The 18,254-nt window shown below is 39.7% G+C and overlaps 1 protein-coding gene across 6 annotated transcripts in view; it reads left to right on the top strand.

Annotated features, from left to right (window-relative positions):
• The window catches only part of NTRK3 (neurotrophic receptor tyrosine kinase 3), a 467,456-nt gene that overhangs the window by 341,229 nt on the left and 107,973 nt on the right, over positions 1 to 18,254 (top strand). Inside the window, exon 12 of one of the 6 annotated variants that reach the window (XM_087878357.1) lies at positions 5,643 to 5,898. The exons of 4 other annotated variants lie outside the window; for them this stretch is intronic. In XM_087878357.1, coding sequence (XP_087734483.1) covers positions 5,643 to 5,764 — 122 coding nt within the window. In that variant the 3' untranslated portion in view covers positions 5,765 to 5,898. Of the gene's footprint in view, positions 1 to 5,642; positions 5,899 to 18,254 lie in introns of those variants that run through there. One more of the 6 variants, XM_087878356.1, reaches the window with a different exon arrangement.

Here is an 18,254-nt window from a genome sequence, read left to right as displayed (position 1 = left end):
GAGCCTTGGTAGTACAGTGGTTTAAAGCACCCTGTTATTAACACAGCTGCCTGCAATTCCTGCAGGTTCGACTCTTACCAGGCTCAAGGTTGACTCAGCCTTCCATCCTTTCTAAGGTAGGTTAAATGAGGACCCAGTTTGTGGGGGCAATAAGCTGACTTTGTATAAATATATACACAAGTATGAAGGCTATTGCTTAACACATTGTAAGCCGCCCTGAGTCTCCGGAGAAGGGCGGCATATAAATCAAATTAAAAAAAAAAAAAAGAATTGCAGTGATGCAGTTACAACCATGGCAAGGACGGTAGTAAAATTGGGCAGAACTCACCTTAACAACTGCCTTGCTTAGCAACAGAAACTCTGGGCCCCATTGAGGTTGTAAGTCGAGGACTATCTATATTGGTAGTAAAGAGGCAATCTTCATCTAAATGCAATCCATATTCCGAAGCCTTTTGAAATTTACTAATACCATGTTCCACGTTTCTGCTGACATTGTTTATGTTACTTAAATATATAGGTAGACACAGACCAATACATATATATGAAAATACCTCCAAGCAAACACCATCCTGGTTTCTGATCCATATGAAATAAACTTGGGCTTTAGGATAAGCAGCAAACATATAGGAAGATATGTAAGAGCATTTTCACAAGTGGCATTTAATTGGTCTTTGAACACCTTGTTCCATGCGTACATTTGGAAAATTATTTCTAGGGCTAAAAGCAAAAAGGAGAGACTGGATCATTGATATCATCCATATAATGCAGCCGAAAATGTTTCCGAAAATGGAATAACCGCAACATGCAGTATGTAGAATATCAAAGGAAAGTGTTGATTATTTTGTTGGATATGACATTTAAAGATATATTTTACACATGAAGATTTTATTCAGCTAACCTTGGGAGAAATGCAGACTTAGGTAGAACCTTCCTGAGAATTCTGAGTGTTAAAATGCATGCATCTTGCAGGTTGACTTTAGTCGGTGTGATTAATTACCACTAGAACTGTTTGGATATCCCCCTTCTAGTGGTTGCTCAATCCACTGTTTCTCAGGCAACTTTTTCCAACATTGTCAACATTCATTTCTGCTCAGTACAAATTTTGGGAATTGTAATCCCGTTTATCTAGAGTAAATAAGCTTGGAGGAAGCTGCATAAGTCCAATTCCGTCTCGTTTCCATATTCACCTGCAGCATTTGAGACTGCCCTAAATGACACGTTAATTGTTAAAACAAACACTTTTGTAATATTTTAGTTTGTTGGAGGTTAGTAAATAACGTCATTGTAACAGGGATAGCAACACTATGAAGGGATAATTATAACTCTAGTGTCGCTTCCATAAAGAATGAATCAGGTCAGTGTGCTTATATATACTCGCAGCCTCCTTGTGAATTTGCAAGCCTTTTTTTTGCGTCGTTTTAACGATGCGAAAGAAAAAGAGAGATTTGAGAGAGACGGAAGACTTGTGAAAATGCTCTACAAATAGATTCTGCAGCTTCCAGTGACAAGGGGGAGGTGGCCCAGCCGCTGAAGGATTGTTGACAAATGTTTCACTGATACTTTCATGATACTGATTGTGACATGGAGGTCTACGAACTTCACCCTTAGCTAGAGTTACCCTATGGTAAGATGTGCGGCCAATGAATTTGATCAATAATCATTTTAGGAGGAATGATTTGGTAGAGTCTATTTCCATATAAAATCCTCACCCTACGTTTTTTTTACCAGTTCTTGCTGAGATTGGTGAGAAAAATATTGGCTTCTTTTATTTAAAATGATGAAAAGATGATCTCTAAGAAATTCTTAAGGTTGGTGTTCTTTTTCAGTCACGTTTGAACTCATGCTGTTCTTGTTTTACAAGCTGGCCAAGAGCTCTCTCTATATATATATATGTTTCTCATGCTTCTGTTAAATCCCAAGGGAAAATACTAGAAAGGATCTCTTCCTAAAATTCATCCGCTGAAAGGAGTTTTATACGACGCAGGATATTACAACAATATTGTATTACAGTATAACGAAAGAAACATATTTTCACTTAGGTGACCAATTCAAGGGGCTTTAGACCGCCGCATATTTTTATGGCCGTTTTATGTTTCTTCCTAAGTGCTAAAACATCCAGATTTCCAAAATTCAGTACAGACCAAAAATAAATAAATAAATAGAGAGCCAGTTCCCAAAGGAACAGCAGATAAACCGTTATAGTGCATAAATGCTACTCAGAACGAGTTACAAATTGGATATATCCCAAAAGATCTTAAATAAACTTTAGGAAGTAGGCACTGTATCAATTTAGACAGAACAAGAACACCCAAGATTGAAGAAGACAAATCAGATTGATATCAGTTTGGTACAATGTTGAAAGCTGGTATATTGTGGTGGTTAAAAATATGAGCTATAAGCTGCAAGGACCTGGAAAAAAAATTTCTCCTTAGGCCTTGAGCCTCTTCTGAATAAAGGCTATTTTCCAAATTCACAGTTGTGGCCTTCCATCAGTTTTCTAGAAGTCTAATGCAAGCAATAATTTTCTGCTATAGACAACTTAGAAATTTAGGCTAGCATCAAGCAGGAGATTGAAAATAAAACTCTTCATGAAAAGAGAAGAAGAAAAGTAGCCAGCAATGTCTTATGTCCAGTCCTGCAAACCAAGAACTGAAAAATAATCTCTATTAAAAACCTTGATGGGTTTAAATTGCTGTTTTCTTACTCTGCCTTCTGTACAGAACAGACAAGGCTATAAATAGCCAGCTATCTCTTGCACCATTGATACTCGTGCCCACGATTTATTCTCGAAAATTAGAAATCATTTGAAATATCCTACACAATTTTACCGAAGTGGAGGAGATTTTTACTTCCCTGAGAACGTGTCAGGGAATATTGCAGTTGAATTGTATGTAACAATTAAACTGCATTTTGCAGAGGTTTTAAAATCCTATCTTAAAAAAATAAACTAAATAAGGTTGTTTCCTTCTTTTCTCTTCTGTTGTGTGGTTTAAATTCATTCAGGCCCAAGAGGTCTGAGAACTCTTCCAGTAGGTTACAGATCAATAGAACAGAGCAACTGTGTAGTGTGGAACCAATATGTTTATTGAGCAGTGTCTCTGACGGAATAGAATAGAATAGAATAGAATAGAATAGAATAGAATAGAATAGAATAGAATAGAATAGAATAGAATAGAATAGCTATAATTACTGAAGTTAACAGATTTAACAGAGTTAGAAGGGACCTTGGAGGTCTTCTAGTCCAACCCCTGCTTAGGCAGGAAACCCTACACCACTTCAGACAAATGGTTATCCAATCTCTTCTTTAAAACTTCCAGTGTTGGAGCATTCACAACTTCTGGAGGCAAGTTGTTCCACTGATTAATTGTTCTGACTTTCAGGAAATTTCTCCTTAGTTCTAAGTTGCTTCTCTCCTTGATTTCCACCCATTGCTTCTTGTTCTACCCTCAGGTGCTTTGGAGAATAGCTTGACCGCCTCTTCTTTGTGGCGGCCCTTGAGATATTGGAAGACTGCTATCATGTCTCCCCTGGTCCTTCTTTTCATAAGACTAGACATACCCAATTCCAGCAACCGTTCTTCATAGGTTTTAACCTCCAGTCCCCTAATCATCTTTGTTGCTCTTCTCTGCACTCGTTCTATAGTCTCAACATCTTTTTTACATCGTAGTGACCAAAACTGAATGCTGTATTCCAAGTGTGGCCTTACCAAGGCATTCTAAAGTGGTATTAACACTTCATGTGATCTTGATTCTATCCCTTTGTTTATGCAGCCTAGAACCGTGTTGGCTTTTTTGGCAGCTTCTGCACACTGCTGGCTAATATTTAAATGATTGTCCACTAGGACTCCAAGATCCCTCTCACAGGGATCTTACTACTATTGAGCAAGTACCACATATACTGTACCTGTGCATTTTGTTTTTCTTGCATAAATATAGAACCTTGCTTTTTTCACCATTCAATTTCATTTTGTTATATAGTGCCCAATGTTCAAGTCTGTCAAGATCCTTCTGTATCTTAAGCCATTATTCTAGTTCCTCCTAATTTGCTATCAGGTCCCCCACATGATACAGTGAGTCTAAATTCTCTCCATTCTCATCTCCTAAAATTTGGTGAGAGAGAAGATCCCTGAGAATGGATTCCAGCATGAATCCGAAAGCTCAGAAGACTAAATCTCTGGTTCCCTTAACCAACCCAGATTGGATCCTGCAACATTATCCTGGGACATGTATATTTGCCTTCATTCATGAGAGTCTAAATTCTTATGGGCTCAAAGATGGCCAGAGCAATGCTGACAATCGTACGTCCAATTCTGTTCGCTTGTTTGTCTGCTTCTGTTTTTCTGGAGACAATCTTGTGGGTGGGGTGTGTGAAGAGAAGGCAAGGAATGAGATCCATCAAGGGCCTTGCTTCCTAGAGTTGATTCATTTCCACCTGAATGAACTGTTTTCCAAAGTGAGGGAAAGTCACTTTCGAGTCTTAGCCGTATCCATCACCAATCGCTATTACCGAGGCCAGTATCCAAATTCCATCTTGTTCTGAGCTGATGCTATTAAAAAGCAGTGGGACATATTAAAGCCTTGGTAGATTTTTCTCAAGAGAAAGTTCCATCAATTAATTCACCCCTGTCATGTATCACTCGAGTCTTTACTGGAGAAGTCAAACCAAACTAAGCGAAATCATAGCAGAGGTGGAATTCAAACACAATTCTCTTCATCCTGCAGCTTATTTGTCACTATATTATATCAGCTTTCACTAACCCAGAAAAGAAGTGAACAATGAAGCAAGGAAAACGGACATCTGTCCAATGTTGCTTTAATTCTTTAATATCATAAACCCTCCAGAGTTCCCTTATGGGCAGCTAATAATTTTTTTACAAATAAATAAGCGAATACAAATAAATTTTGCACAGGTGAAGTTTCCTTTAAGAACTGCAACAACAGAAATTCCATAACACTTTCAGAGAACGTTGGATTTTATATCTAAAGTTCTAATTAATTTTATATCTTTGATTTATATCTAAAACAAAAAGATACCAGCTTATACATCGCATGAATATAACCCAACAGTCTGATCAGTGGTGGGTTTCAAAAATTTTTACTACCGGTTCTGTGGGTGTGGCTTGGTGGGCATGGCTTAGCTTGGTGGGTGTGGCTTGGTGGGTGTGGCATGGGAAGGATACTGTAAAATCTCCATTCCCACCCCACTCCAGGGGAAGGATACTGTAAAATCTCCATTCCCTCCCTAATCCACGGGAAGGTTACTGCAAAATCCCCATTTCCTCCAGCTGGGACTCAGGAGGCAGAGAATAGATGGGGGTGGGGGCCAGTCAGAATTTTTACTACCGGTTCTCCGAACTACTCAAAATTTCCACTACTGGTTCTCCAGAACTGGTCAGAACCTGCTGAAACCCACCTCTGAGTCTGATGGTTTATTCTGTTTTAGTTTGTTTTCCAGGTAATTATATGTATGTCGCTACTTCTCTATTCCTTCCTAGTCTGAATATTTGTTTTGTGATAAGAAGATTATTTTTTTCCTTCCTCCCACTCTTTATTATCTCTTCTGCTTTTTTTTTTGTTCTCTTCTCTTTTGTTTCCTTCCTCCCCCAACCCCCACCCCCAACCCCCAATTTCCCCCTGTTTTAGGTTTCAGAGAAATTATGTTGAATCCAATAACCCTCCCTGGACATTCTAATCCTCTTAACCATCATGGCATTTATGTTGAAGATGTCAGTGTTTATTTCAGCAAAGGACGTCATGGCTTTTAAAAAGAACAAACACAAAACAAAAACAAAAACAAAACTCACACACAATCAACAGCGCAAAAACAAAAACAAAAAAACAAAAAGGCGAAAGACAAAAAAAAAGTGAAATCAAAACGAGAGGAAAAAAAAAAAGAAAGAAAACCACCTCCTCGGAAAGGTTCTTTGTTTCCATGTCAAGTTTGTTGGTTGTGCCCTTTGAGAGTTATGGGATCCTTCACTAAAAGCATGGTCTGTACACAGATCAAAGCACCACCGGGTGGGATTGGACCTCAGTCTGCATCCTGCTGATGAAAAAAATCAACAACAACAACAACAACAAAGGGGTGTACTTTGTTTTGTTTTGTTTTTTTCCTCCTGCCACCGGATCAAAGGAATGTTGTCCTCTTCTGTTGGTCCTTGTGTTTTTTTTTTTTCCCCTTCCTCCATCGGTTGCGGTGTTGCTACAAGACACAACAGGAAGCGAAGCAGAGCAACGAATTATATTTTGTCATTGTGGTTTTTCTTTAAGGGGGAAATACAAAAGAGAAAGATGTTCTCAAAGGATGCATCACCAACAGTTGCACTTTGCTTTTTATTTTTATTTTTCTTATATATATATATATATAAAATAAACAAGACCCAAGCAACTGATCCTGAGTCCAGCGATTTTAACGGTGGGGTTTTTTTTCGCCTGCCTCGGAATCCTTGTGACATCACAACCTTCAATGAAGACCACCCACTCTCTCTCTCTCTCTCTCGCTCACTTGCAAGTAGTTAAGGTTATATGGGAGAATTCTCCAAAAGCAAGAAGAGATGAGACTTCAGAAGATATTTGAAACAGAGGGAAGACCCTTGGTAAGAAAAATAAAACGAAGGCAGCCTCCACTACTCTGCACCCCACCCACCCCCCCGCTCCGTCCTTTTGTATCCCAACTACTCATAAAGCTATTGTACCAGAACCTATATGGAAAGCAATCAAGGGAAAAAAACACTGGGCTGCTACGTTTACCCTCAAAAAAAAAAAAAAAAGATGATATCGGTGGCTTTGTTTCGAATACAATTTTATTTTTTTGTAGGAGGATCTTCTGTGTGTGTGTGTGCGTGTGCGTGCGTGCGTGTGAATGTATGTGCCTTTTTGTGCATTCGACCTGCTCTTCGGCTATCTCAGTGTTCCGTTTTTGTACACCAGCTTTTTTTTCCCCTGCTGCTTGTATAATGGCTTTATCTCTGGGGATGGAAGTTGCGTGTATGCGTTTGTGCGCGTGCATTTGTGGGGTGGTGGGGAGGTAAGGTGCTCCTGGGACTTCACACCTTGGATGGATGAGGAGTGGTGTTGCAGATCTCAACAAGTCTAGGGACAAAAAAAAAAATGTAGAAGAAATCCACTGTTTCTTTTTTTATATATATATTCATCTCCAATCTGCAAATGGACCATTTCTTCCGCCTTCCTGGCTCATTTTACCCCTCCTCTTCCATCCCTTTCCATTAGTTTCTCGCCAAGTTAGAGATGTATTATAATCCTGTCATGCACCCTGGAATGTATGGTTGGCTCAAGGCATACAAACTAAGCAAAAGGAGATTGGAATAAGACTCTGGCGTCAATGCAAATATTGATTCTAGGCCGAGATCTCCATATGTGTACGTCTACGTTCTTTTCTTCTTTCTCGCACCTTAACTCCATCTCAAAACCTTTGCAATGGAAGCAGGAAGAATGACTGGCCTTGCTCGCCATCCTGGAGAGAGAGATCTGTTGGGAGTTTTTTTCCCCCCCCCCCTCATTTTCTGATGGGGGAAAAAAAATGGAATGATCAATATTAGAGAAGCTCCTTCAGAGTCTTGGCCAAATGTAGTGATAGAACGCGGAGCATAGAATCCCTTGCTCAACGCAGGAGGCCTTACAGCATCCTAGTCAAATGGTTGTCCAGTTCTACTTTTGAAAACCTCCAGCGATGGAGCACTCACAACTCCAGGAGGCAAGCTGTTCCATCAATTACCGTGTTTTCCGGACTATAAGACGCACCGGAGTATAAGTCACACCTTAGTTTTTGGGGAGGAAAATAAGACAAAAGCTGATTGATGGGTGGATTGGCTTCCTGGAATACCCCCAATCAGCTGTTTCAGAGGCTTTTTTTTCAGCCTCTCAAACAGAGGTTTGAGGGGCTGTTTTTCAGCCTCTCAAACAGAGGTTTAGAGGCTGTTTTTCAGCCTCTCAAACGGAGGTTTCAGAGGCTTTTTTTAGCCTCTCAAATGGAGGTTTCAGAGGCTTTTTTTCAGCCTCTCAAACGGAAGTTTCAGAGGCTTTTTTTTTCAGCCTCTCAAACAGAGGTTTCAGAGACCGGGCAGGGCTACATTTGATGTATAAGACGCACCCAAATTTTCACCCTCTTTTTTGGGGGGGGGAGGTGTGTCTTATACTCTGAAAAATACGGTAATTGTTCTCACTGTCAGAAAATCTGTCCTTCTGGATTGCTCCTTAATAAGCTTCCACCCATAATATAGGAGTATATACAAATGCAAAACTTGGAATAGCAAATATGTTTCCTATGGAGACTAATGCATTCTAAGGCAACTCTCTTGGTGCTCCAGACTCCCTTACTCCACCACACTATTTATATTACTATTATTATCATTATTATTATTTCATTGAAAATAAAGGTGAATCTAGTAGTCCTCAATTTATTTAGTGACTGTTCAAAATTACAATGGCACTGAAAAAAAGTGACTTACATGACAATTTTTCACCTTTGCGGCATCCCCATAGTCATGTGATCAGAACTGGGATGCTTGGCAACGGCTTCATATTTATGATGGTTGCAGTGTCCCGGGGGGGGGGTGTCATGTGATCCCTTTTGTGACCTGACAAGCAAAGTCAATGGGGAAGCCAGAGACACTTAACCCCCCTGTTACTAACTTAACGACCGCAGCGATTCATTGTGGCAAGAAAGGCTGCAAAATGGAGCAAAGTTTACTTAACATCTGTCTTGCTTAGCAACAGAAATGTTGGGCTCAATTGTTGAGGACTACCTGTATGCTGTGAAATTAAGTATTATGACGCCAGCAAAATGTTTATCTTGCTTCCAGATCCTCTGAGCCTAATAACCATCTTAGAAGTAAAAAAAAAACAAACTGCTTTATGGTCGAAGCTAAATTTTATTTGGAAGAATACCTATCTCCGAGGAAGAAATAGGGAACAGCTTGGGTAAGATTAAGGATTGCGATTGGGAGCAACCGTACAACAACTTTGTCTTTTGATGAATTGATGTTGAGTGACTGCCATGCTCATGATTTAGGAATAAGAAAGTTCCCTGGGACAGCCATTTTTTAAATATCCCACGGCATCCTCTCCAAATAACAAAAATTCCCACTGGCTCTGAAAACTGTTGTGCGAAACTGTTATTAAGGACAAGTGGTTAGACACGCTAGACCAAAAATATTTGTTTAGATTTTTTTAGCTTGTTGGCAGAGAATTGTTTGAGCCATCAGATTTGCCAAATGTTTCTGCAGTGTTATATAGCTTCCAAAATTGCTTATCTTGATCAATTACTCTCTTGGGGTAAGATGAATGAAGCACTGAAGATCTTTAAGAGTTAGGCGTACTGCAGAGGCATTTTGTCTTTACGGAGTTTTCTTTCACAGAAATGCCCCAAAAAACGGGTGAAATGTCTTTTTCTGCAAATTGCAGAAGAGGTTTATTTATAAAAACATATCATTTTATTTATTTTCTTGCCAGTTTGCTCCAATAATCAAGTCAAGTGCAAAAGCACTGGATAGCTTTAACAACATGGAAAAGTAGCCACACGAATTCTCCCAGTTCTTAAGTTTGAAACGGCAAATCATTCAAATAAGAACCGAAAACCAAAATTGTAATGTCAGTATAGGGCTAGCTGATGAGTGCTAAATAGCTTGAAATAGATCTATACTAGTCTCCCTTTGTCAGCGAATATAAATTTAACACAAAATAGTTTGTTTTATATATTCTAAAGTTAATTCAATGTGAGGTTCCTGGTCTTGAAGTTATTTGTAAGGAATGCCATGACCCTTCTGCTATCAAATTTGAGCTCCTTGTTTTTCAGACTTTTCATAGATGTGCCCTACTTTTTCTTCTGAATTAAAAACTGGAAACACACTTTGCTCCTACATTTCAAAAAAGTTTTAGTTGATTGTGTGTCACGTTAAATTCAACCCATCTCCAAAGCAGCCTGTTCACACAATTGCATCTTGTTTTCTTTTATGTATAGCCCGCTATTGTGTGTATTTAAACCATTTTCTTGGGGCAAAAGTGTTGAGGAGAAGGAGCCTGGAAAACTGAGGAGCACGTGGTAATTCCTTTATTTGAAGGAATTAATATATTTTTTAAAAAAGGGTTGAAGTGAATGAAGAACCAAGCTTTGGGGCCATCAAAGTTGGAGGCTTTAAGTTGCGAGTCTTAAGAAGAAAGAGAGAGAGAGAGAAAGAGAGAGAGAAAGAGAGAGAGAGAGAGAAAGAGAGAGAGAGAGATGGTTTCAATTTTAATTATTGTAATCATTACCTCATTATTGAATAAGAACCCCTCATTCCAAATCATTTCCCCCCCTTCTCTCCATGTTCATCATCTTGTGCTATGAAAATGGGAATTTCCCCTTTCACAGAGACTCTAGAGGTCTTTATGTCTAGTTTCTTAATAAACACTTTATTTTCTAATTAAACTGCTGCACGGACTCTTTTCTTGGGAAGACAAAAGGATCAATAAATTTCCCACCAATGTGTCATGTATTTATTTTGTTGGGCGCTGTCAGTAAATCCAAAGGTTTGTATTTTAGGAAGAAGGACAATCCTTGAGCTAAAGCATCTCTCTGCCATTTGCCCGGCTCAAACATGCCTCTGTATTTCATTCAACAGCTGGAAGTTAGGCGTGCGAGCGGATTTTACGGAAAATCCTCTCCTTTGAGTTGTATGAGTGAAGGCGGCTGTAATCAACCAGCAGCGGATCTGATCATACCACTAAAGTAACGAGCAATTTGTGAAAAGAGAAAAAAGCTAATTCATTATCAAGTGCATGAAGATTCTAAGCAGTGTTAGTTGAAGTATGTCCTTCTTGGGCAGGAGAAGGGAGGGAGGATAAGGGAGCCCTGGTAGCGCAGCAGACGAAAGCAGACTAAAGCACTGTTATTAACATCAGCTGCCTGCAATTACTGCAAGTTCAAATCCCACCAGGCTCAAGGTTGACTCAGCCTTCCATCCTTTCTAAGGTGGGTAAAATGAGGACCCAGATTGTGGGGGCAATAAGCTGACTTTGTATAAAATATACAAAAGTATGAAGGCTATTGCTTAACGCATTGTAAGCCGCCCTGAGTCTCCGGAGAAGGGCGGCATATAAATCAAATTTTAAAAAAAATGCAGAGTACCAAACCCAACACCCAACATCTTGATAGGGATATGCACAAAGTATACTTCATTCAATAATAGTTGGAATATGGCAGGGGTGAAATCCAATTTTTCCCCCTATCGGTTCTGTGGGCGTGGCTTGGTGGGCATGGCAGGGGAAGGATATTGCAAAACCTCCATTCCCACCCTACTCCAGGGGAAGGATACTGCAAAATCTCCGTTCCCACCCCACTCTGGGCCCAGCCAGAGGTGGTATTTGCTGGTTCTCCGAACTACTCAAAATTTCCGCTACCGGTTCTCCAGAACCTGTTAGAACCTGCTGGATTTCACCCCTGGAATATGGGATCATATGGATTCTCACAACTTGCTAAACCAAAATCAAACCTATTTTAGTTTGGGGTGCAGAGTTCTTAGTGCTCTCTGAGTTTGGTTGTTTTCTGGCATCAGTGCTAGTCCTTACATTTGCATGCTGTCTGAAGCGTTTGATGCCTATATATGGTACTGGTATGCTGATGTTACCTAGATTGGGTAATGAAACATCTGAAGAAAGCAATCAACCAGACAGCACCAGGGACCCCCGCAGTCCTCCTCCTCCTCCTCCTCCAACCCCACTCCCTTCTAGTGCTGTTGATGTTACTTAGTTGGGTCATGAAATGTCTGCAGGAAAACAATCAAGCTCAGAGAGTACTAAGGAACCCTCATTTAAACCCTGAGCTATAAATATTCTCCTTTATCTATAGTTTGGTACAGTAGTGAAATTCAAAATTTCTTATTACTGGTTATGTGAGCATGGCTTGGTGGGTGTGGCGTGGCTTGGTGGCCGTGGCCGTGGCAGGGAAAAGATACTGCAAAATCTCCATTACCACCCCACTCTTGGGGCCAGCCAGAGGTGGTATTTACCGGTTCTCTGGACTACTCAAAATTTCTGCTACCGGTTCTCCAGAACCTGTCAAAACCTGCTGGATTTCACCCCTGGTTTGGTATCCCAAAGGTGCATTTTCAAGAGGCAACTGGACTTTCTGGTTTTTCTTTGAAGACATTTCGCCTCTCATCCAGGAAGCTTCTTCAGCTCGGAAAGTCATTGATGCCTCTTGTGAAAAGCACCTTTGGGACAACCATGACCTGGATGACTGAGCATCTCCACAGACATCTAGTTTGGTGTGCATGAACGAAAATGTTGAGCCTTCTCCCTAACTAGGAAAGGTCAGTATCTATTGAGCTATATCTCTAATTAAAAAACAAACGAGGCAGCTGATATTTTCAAACAGAAAGACCTCCTGTTAGATTAGAGAGGCTGTGATTAGACTATTTTTAAAGGCTATGATAAGGAAGGTATATGGGCCAGCTCTTTGAAGATGATGATGATTTAAGTAATTTCCTTACGTTATGAAGACCTTATTCAGCTACCTTTTGGATCCCACACAGCCTCTGAAAAGACTCTCGCCGTCAAACGTGATCCACACATTCTGACAAGTGGAGAGAATGTGTCAATTATGAAATAAATTCTCTCTGGAGAAATTTAGCTCTTGCTGCTGAACACACATGCCCTTCATCAAAATACTCCTTTAAGGGTGACATATTTGAGGCACCGTGGAGTGTTTACTTTGGTAGACCCGATCAATTTAGGGAAATCAGGACTGGAGAGATTAAGCGAAGTAGAATGCATGACTGTAGTCAAGTCAGATGAAGCAGAATGCTAGCAATTTAATGGACAACAACATACCTCTTAGTTTGAAATTTGTGGATGCAGAGAATCGTAAGGATGTCAGATTTCAGTTTTGGAAGAATGATGGGTCCCATCTGCTTCTGAAGCAGCCAGAGGAGTAAGACGTTGTCATGCAGGAAATCCAGTATATAGTCAAGAGTGATGGGAAGGAATCAGAATTGACGATGAAGGCAGCTCAGTACAATAGACATAAGCCCATACGGAATATCAATAGAGGTATAGAATTCCGAGGTGTTAAACCAACTTGTGTTGAAGGATACCTACTGCTGCTTTTAAGCCTCCTAAGTGCCTGTTCGGTTGGGATCAATGCAGCTATGCAAATGTGTCTTGATTTTGTTCCTAGCATTCTGATCACAAATGTGGCTTTTATTAATGCATCCTATTCACTGATTACAACGTTTTGTGGAGGAAACTGATTGTAATGTCCCATATCTAATTACTCCGCCAGGGTTCAGCCTGACTTGTTCCCCTTCTGCCTTGAACTTCAGCATCCCAAACAATTTGCTTCTCATTATTATATATCAAAGAGAAAAGAGCTTTTGTAGTCTAATTCAGATAGGTATGCATTACCATTAGGGAACTTCCAAGTTCATTTCTCAATACTATATATAAGTGACCCCTGTTACAGCATGGAGGTAATAATAATGACTAATGTTATAAGGTAGTTAAAATTATAATGTCTGTGTAATACTTGGAGTGTGCCAGAAACCACCAAGTAAATGCTAATTATCTTAATCAACAATAAGGATGTGAGTCTCACTAGGCATCTGGTCAAATTGAATTCTTGACCTCATACTTGTAAGGTATGAGTAAGTAAAGACATTACAGTTGGAAAGAGAGTTTGTAGTTTCATTTCCATAGGTAACTTTTCAACTATATATGTTATTAAGATTTGATATTTGGGTTCTGATGCCTGATAATTACGTTGGTGATAATAAGTAGCCGAATAACTTTATCTTTACCATCGGAGCAAGCTGCAAATGAATTTGAATACTTTGGATTTGCATTGTTGCTAAAATTCCATTTTTTAAATCCAGACTAATAGACGGTTCCCACTTGAAAGGAATCCATATTTTGTTACTTCTAATTAAAATCCAGTGTAATGAACCTTCCCTCTCAGCCTTGCATTGGTCTCATTTATTTTAAAGGCAAAATCTAAAGTGTTATTTTCCATCCTTTGACAATGAAACTGCCCATGGTGGCTTAGAACATGTTAAAAATCTCATAGCAATAGATTGCATGCTACCTTCCATGAGTTTATCTTTTAGAAACCAGGAAACAGGAAAGGTTAAAATTCCAAGGAACTTTGGATGCCCTAGCGCTACCATAGCCTTTCAAAGTTTTAACTTATATCAACAGAATATTTTTGCATTTTGAGACACATCGTTGCTTCCATCTTCAACTGTTTCAGATTAAACTCAGGTTTAAAGGGATAAGGATACCATCTCCAGTAGTAAGACCTTAAATATAGGTTTGATGAGGAGGGGGGTCAAATGTATAATTGGAAATAATGAAGAAAGAGAAATTTCTCTTTTGTAGGTTTTTGACTGTTTGTTTAATAGAGCATTTCCAGCAATGGGGAGTAATCTATGCTGATGCTTTTCTTAGTCTGACATTTACTGATGTTCCAAGGAAGTGATTATTTGATTCAAAGATTTAATGAACCATAGAAACAATTACTACCAGATTTTGAAGAGGAAATACATCTTCTGGGATCAGCTTGTACAAAAAAAACAATGGAAAGAATTTCCGACTTTGTGTAGTGGAGTAATAGAGATTAACAAGGCTGTTACAGTAAATGTTCTTTCTTCGCAGTTTCATTTTGTTCTCCAATACGCTTAAAACATACATCTCTTTTGCCCAGTGTCCAAATGATTAAGGAATGTTGTCTTTGTAAATTCCTCTGTGAACTGACTGGATCTGCACCCCTTAGAATAATGTGCAAATTGGAACATCATCTTTTCATTTGGCTTATACTTCCTGACTGCCCAGGTTAAAAAAAAATATATCAAAATAAGTTTAATCAATGTATGTTTTGAGAGAAAATAATGCATTCACTTCTGGGCATGATTAAATGCAAATTTAACCTTGGGGAATGTGGATGGAAATATTTCTGAGTGTTTGAATAGAAACGGGTTATAAATAAGTCAAGATCATGAACAGTAGAATGTAAAAGGAGCTAAAGGGTCACAGAAAAAAAGATGCACATATCAAAGACCCGTGGGAAGATACAGATCATAAGTATTTCCTTGCAAATACTAGAACCTCCGAGCCAAAATTAGGGAGCTGTAATGTTTGGTTTGATAGGAGTTGTTGTGAAAATAATGGAAAGTTGATGGGAACAAGTTGGATAGCATAGAACCAGTAGAATATTGTTATTTCTGGATGCAGTTTCTAGAGGAATAATATGGGAAAAACTAATTGGAAGAGATGTTATTCTGTATGTCAAAGAAAAGAAACTAGGAATCCTCAGAAGGAACAGCTTTCTTCAAAGAGTTGCTGTAGAGGAGAATTTATTTATTTAAAAGGTAAAGGTTCCCCTCGCACATATGTGCTAGTCGTTCCCGACTCTAGAGGGTGGTGCTCATCTCCATTTCAAAGCTGAAGAGCCAGCTCTGTCCAAAGACATTTCTGTGGTCATGTGGCGGGCATGACTAAATGCCAAAGGTGCACGGAACGCTGTTACCTTCCCACCAAAGGTGATCCCTATTTTTCTACTTGCATTTTTTATCTGCTTTTGAACTGCTAGGTTGGCAGAAGCAGGGACAAGTAACGGGAGCTCACACCATTACACAGCACTAGGGATTCGAACCGCTGAACTGCCAACCTTTCGATCAACAAGCTCAGCGTCTTAGCCACTGAGTACTGAGTCCCTTAGGAACATATTAATATAACCATAAATATTTTTTAGGGACATGCTGTACTTTCTCATCTACAACTTTGTAGTGTCTAACAAGTTTGACATCAACAGTCAAAAGCCACTGAGCCACCGTGTCCCTTTTATTTATTTATCTTATGGCAAATACATGGACTTATAATGGTTCAAATGTTAATGTCCAGTCCACCCAGACATTCAAGGACAGGGTGGTTTATGTTGAAAAAAAAATCAGACATTGGGCCAGTGTAAGCTCTTGATGGACATTCGGACACAATGTAGCCTTGGTAGTACAGTGGTTTAATGCACCCTGTTATTAACACAGCTGCCTGCAATTTCTGCAGGTTCGAATCTTACCAGGCTCAAGGTTGACTCAGCCTTCCATCCTTTCTAAGGTAGGTAAAATGAGGACCCAGTTTGTGGGGGCAATAAGCTGACTTTGTATAAATATACAAAAGGATGAAGGCTATTGCTGAGCACATTGTAAGCCGCCCTGAGTCTCCGGAGAAGGGCGGCATATAAATAAAAAAATAAAATAAAATAAAAATGTGGTGGATATTTTGTTGAGGAGCACCACAGTCATACTGAGGGGTAGAGACAAGACCCCACTTAAACAATGAGTCCTGACGGACACCATGTTGGGTACGGATCCTGTTCAGAGTTGACCAATGCTGGTGAGGAAGGTCAAAACCTGGCACCTTTTGTGTAGGGTCACCTATGTAACTGCCTGTATCTGGGCGTTCAGCAGCCCATTTGGCTTTCCTCAGTGTGTTGATGTCAAAGTTGTTAGACACTACAAAGTTGTAGATGAGAAAATACAGGAAATACCTTAAAATATTTATGGTTATATTAATATGTTCCTAAGGGACGCAGTACTCAGTGGCTAAGATGCTGAGCTTGTCGATTGAAAGGTTGGCAGTTCAGCGGTTCAAATCCCTAGTGCCGTATAATGGGGTGAGCTCCCGCTACTTGTCCCAGCTTCTGCCAACCTAGCAGTTCGAAAGCATATAAAAAATGCAAGTAGAAAAATAGGGACCGTCTTTGGTGGGAAGAGAACAGCGTTCCGTGTGCCTTTGGCGTTGAGTCATGCCGGCCACATGACCACGGAGACATCTTCGGACAGCGCTGGCTCTTTGGCTTTGAAACGGAGATGAGCACTGCCCCCTAGTCGGGAATGACTAGCACATATGTGCGAGGGGAACCTTTACCTTTACCTTTAATATGTTCCTGGCCTAATTGTCCTGTGTTAAAAAGAGTCAGGAATAGGAAGGTGAAACAAGTCTGAAAGCAATTGAGGGCCAGTTTGGTGTAGTGGTTAAGGCTTAAGGCTAGAAACTAGGAGACAATGAATTCTAGTTCCATTTAGGTATTTGGGTGATTTGAGCCAATCACTCATTCTCGGTCCAACTCACCTCACAGTGTTGTTGTTGTGGGGAAAATAGGAGGAAGAAAGGAGTATCAGGTATGTTCACTGCCTTGAGTTATTTATTTAAAAAATAATAAAGTGGGATAAAATAATTGTTTAAAAATTCATAAATTGGATATATGCATCAGTGGTGAAATCCAAATTTTTTCACTACCAGTTCTGTGGGCATGGCTTTGTGGGTGTGATGTGGCTTTGTGGGCATAGCTTTGTGGGTGTGGCAGGGGAAGGATACTGCAAAATCTCCATTCCCTCCCCACTCTGGGGCCAGCCAGAGGTGGTATTTGCCGGTTCTCCGAACTGCTGAAAATTTCTGCTACTGGTTCTCCAGAACCTGTCAGAACCTGCTGGATTTCACCCCTGATAATGCATGTTCTAATCATGTCATAGCTAACCTATTTAGACCTGCCAAACGACTGCCATTGGAGAATTTATATGGCCACTCATCTCACAAAAAGTGACTATTATATTTAAAAATAAAAACATTTAAATCAGAACCATGATTCCAGAATTTAAAACCCAATTAAAATGCAAGAAGGCTTTAGAAAAATGAGTTTTTGTGTTAATTTTTATGGCAGAAGGTATAGAGTGGGTACCTATCTGTGCCCAGGTTGCTGTTTTCCAGAACTGGGTTTGAGAAAACGCAGGAAATAACAGCAACAGGTTGTTAATTGACAGATCAGCCACCAACGAACTGCCATTTCCAAAGGTTTACTGAGAATTGTAAAAGAACTGTCATGAAATTGCAATTTTTCTAACCATAACCCTCTAATATATACCCAAGAGTACACACTGTACTAGAAGAGTAGAAAGTAAGCAACATAATGCCACTTTTAGAAAACTGATCCAGATGGTTTATTACTGGTTTTATATACAATGGCGAAAAGTAGTATATAAGCAAAATTATCAGGGCTACAGAAGAATAAATTTTGTAGAAGAGGAATCTACATGATTTCTGAAAAGGTAAGTCTTTTGATATAAATCTCTAGTAATGTAATCCGTATCTCTCGGTATTTGCTGAGGAACATGTGTTGGGAAGTTCTCCCATGTTTATGTCCAGTTTGTGAAAGTTCTACCAGCCTCTGATTAGTCGCTGAAAGGAAAAAATAATGCAGGATGAGCTAGG

This window comes from Pantherophis guttatus, chromosome 13 (assembly GCF_059756535.1).
Source record: "Pantherophis guttatus breed Tessera chromosome 13, ASM5975653v1, whole genome shotgun sequence".
Lineage (NCBI taxonomy): Eukaryota > Metazoa > Chordata > Lepidosauria > Squamata > Colubridae > Pantherophis > Pantherophis guttatus.
This window is presented reverse-complemented; position numbering and strand designations above follow the sequence as displayed.